Source organism: Frankliniella occidentalis, unplaced genomic scaffold, assembly GCF_000697945.3.
Source record: "Frankliniella occidentalis isolate FOCC.00 unplaced genomic scaffold, Focc_3.1 Scaffold1, whole genome shotgun sequence".
Classification (NCBI taxonomy): domain Eukaryota; kingdom Metazoa; phylum Arthropoda; class Insecta; order Thysanoptera; family Thripidae; genus Frankliniella; species Frankliniella occidentalis.
In genome coordinates, this window is record NW_026267131.1 from 2,665,649 (window position 1) to 2,668,903 (window position 3,255).

At 62.0% G+C, this 3,255-nt stretch overlaps 1 protein-coding gene across 1 annotated transcript in view; it reads right to left on the minus strand.

The window, feature by feature from the left end:
- Nucleotides 1-2,060: 2,060 nt before the first annotated feature.
- The window catches only part of LOC113202676 (G1/S-specific cyclin-D2-like), a 5,581-nt gene continuing 4,386 nt past the window's right edge, over nucleotides 2,061-3,255 (minus strand). The window contains exon 2 of the mRNA XM_026417028.2: nucleotides 2,061-2,264. Coding sequence (XP_026272813.1) covers nucleotides 2,076-2,264 — 189 coding nt within the window. The 3' untranslated portion in view covers nucleotides 2,061-2,075. The remainder of the gene's footprint in view (nucleotides 2,265-3,255) is intronic.

The following is a 3,255-nucleotide window of genomic DNA, read 5'->3' on the forward strand; positions in this document are numbered from 1 at the left end:
TGTGTTGTGTTGATGGTAATCAGCTGAGCGCGGGCTGCGTTCGGAGGAGCGCCAGCGCCGGCCGCGACCTCTCTGTCGCGCAACGCCTCACTCTCGCTCCCTCTCCCTCTTTCTCACTCACTCTGGCTCCCGTCTGACAGCCGGCTGTCGCTCACAGTCCCCCCCGGCCGCCGCCCCGCCGCGCCTCGCGCATTTAAACCGCTTTTAAATACTTTATTCGCTATCGGCGGGGCGGGGCGGGGCGGGCGCGAGGCCCCCGGCTGCCAGGCGCAGCGCGCTGATCGCACTTCGGTCGACGACCTCACTCATGTCAGTCGGCTCCGCCGCGCCACGCTCTAGCCAGAGCCGCGCCGCACTTGGAGACACTTGGACACTCACTCCCCGACCACCGTCCCCGTCACACATCCACCTGGCGCCCAAGCACCCCCTTCCTCCCTTACCTCACATGAGAACTTACAAGCGGGCGCGCACACACAAACGTAAAAGTTACAAAAACAACCTAAATGCTTGGTCAATGATCGGAGCCGCGGCGCCGACGATGACCGGCGAATGAATGGGATGTGGGCGACAGCAGTGCGACAGCGGCGGAGCAGGAGGGAGGCCGGCGGAGACGACGCAACAATAACAAGTCCATGTTGCTGTTGTTTCTCAATCAGGCGCAAACGATACGGGCCGTTGCATTGTGGGTATACAGTAACAAGTCGCGGGGGGAGAGCGGTGGGGGGTGGGGGGAGAGCGATGTAATGAAAGAGCAAGTGGAGAGAGGGGCCCACAGGGGCATCCCGAATCGGCATGAGAAATGTGGATGTACACAACACATAGCATTCCAACGAGAGTTGGAACAGAAAAGGCCACGCACAATGTATCGGGTGTAAGTGTGAATGCGCAGCAGTGTTGCGGGTTTGCCTACCCAATTCGCCCGTAAGGCGCCATGGCCCCTGCAGCCCTGGTGGGTATGCAATCCCGCAACACTGCTGCGCATTCACAGTTACACCCGGCACCATCAAAGTATCTGATGCAGCAGGCAGGGTGTGAGGTACTGCAACTCTTTCCGCTTCCGGTTGCCGGCTGCCTCCGTATCCCCCGATCCCGGGCTTGACTCACTTTCTTTGCCGTTTCTCTCACTTCCCTTCTGAAATCCAGCGTGAAAACCTCCTTGCCGCGCGGTCGGTGTACGGCGCCGCGCGCCCAGCTGTTCCAACACCCTGGGTGCGTGCAGTGCGTGCACAGAGAGGGCCCCGCCGCGCCTTGCACCCACGGGGGGCCTCCCAGGGCCCCGCCCGGCCCGAGGGCCCCCCCGCCCCACCGCCGCTGTCGCCAGCGAAGCTCGCTCCGATATGCCTGTTTGGTCGGCGGCGCATAGCGAGGCGGGGCGCGGCGGCCCGCGCGGCCCCGGCCACGCCCGGGAGGTAGGCCGCCGGGCGCGCCCGCGGACACCCTGTGCACCCGCTGCACCCTGCACACCCTGTGCCACACTGCACCGGCCATTCCGGGAATGGATGGATGGATGGATGGAGAGTGGAACGAATAAGCAAAGTCAAGGTGCAAGAGATGAATAGAGCCGGGCGCCCGGCCCATCCCGTCCCGGACCGCCCCCGCCTCCGGAGTGAGGTCGGCTCGGCCAAACCCGCGTGATGTGAAACTTTGATGCACACCTTGGAGGTGAGCGCCAGGACACACGCATTCATCCGGCGACTCCAGGCACGATGCTGTAATGAGCTGGTACACACCTGCAGGTGCCTGTCTCACATCAGTAGTCTCAGCCCGGGGCTACAGCCGATACACACCTGCAGATGCGCACCTGCCTGTTGTGTACGGGGCTACGCCGCTACGGCTGGCCAGGCCACTCGCCCGCCACGTCTAAGAATGCGAGCGTCAGAGAGATTACCGAAGCGCTGCGCGGCTCTGCCGGGGCCGCGCCTTCGCCGCCGGTCAGATGAAAGTTTACAACGGGGCCTTTTAAAAATGGCCCGATTTCGAGGGGCCGCGCGCCAGCTAGGGCTTTAATTCAAACGACGTGGCAACGCCGCAAGTTCCCCCCGACAAACTTTTACATGGAAATAAAATTCGAAATTCTACGGCTGGCAGAGATGCTCACCTCGCGCACACAGGGCGATGAAGGTCTGGGTGTGCCTCCGGATCATGCCGACGTCCCAGGCGGTCGTGTCGACGGGCAGCCTCCTCAGGATGTGGTCGAAGAAGTCGTGGGGCGTCACCGCGGACATGTCCCACTTGAGCTTGGACAGCACCAGCAGCTCCCAGCTCTGCAAACAGACACCGCGCCTCATGAGCTCCACTGCGGCCACGACAATCGTCATCATCAACATCATTGCCCCTCCGGATCGCCCCCATCCCACCGAGTACACGCTAATTCGGGAGTAAAGGGAAGAAGGGATTGGATGCCCGGGCGGTGCGGGGAGGGGATGGGAGGGGGGATGAAATATGATGTATTGTATTGCAGGGCTAGACCATTTCCGCCCGGGTGCCAGCGGTGCGGCAGGGCCTCAGGGTTTGCTGCAGGTAGAGAGTATCCGAGGGACAAGGACACTGTAATAAGAGATTTCTCATCACTCAAGCGCGAGCGGCCGGCGGTGGCGCCGCCCCGTCCCCGACGACACAATAGATTACTAATTTCCGAAATGAAATTGAAACTTTTCTTTTTTCCTTCGGCTGTTGTCTTCTCCTGGTCTGGTCTCTAGTCTATCGGCGGTGGCCAGAGGGCGTCCGCCCGGGGGAATGCGGGCGGCGGCAGGCCCGGTCGGTCACACGGCCGGCGAGAGCGGCAGGGGTTTGCGTCGTCGACGTCGATTACTTCGCAATAACAAACTGGTTTGCTTTTTCGGGATTTGGGGGTCCTTTGCTTTGGCAAGGACCAGGACTCGGCTGGGCGAGTGTCTTTGTGCTCCGGTGCGTGCAGGCGTGCGCGTAAATGAATCACCTGGGCCGATACACCGCCGGCCCGGGCCCCGTGCGGTGGGGAAGTAATTTAAAGGAAAGGCAGTCAGTCGCTGCCGGGAGGTACCCGGGAGGTACCCACGGCGGTGCGTCTGGTCTGCTGGACCAATACAACCAGCGTGCCGTGCCGCAGACAAGGTCACCGCCCGAACCCCCCCCCCCCTCTCCGGACGACGACGGCCACCTCTGATCTTCCCCAGAAAACAGAGAGAGAGAAAGATGGAGAGGATAGAGAGAAGGGAGAGAGCGAGAGGCTGAGGCTGAGAGAGAGGGAAGGAGAGGGAGAGAGAAAGAGAGAGG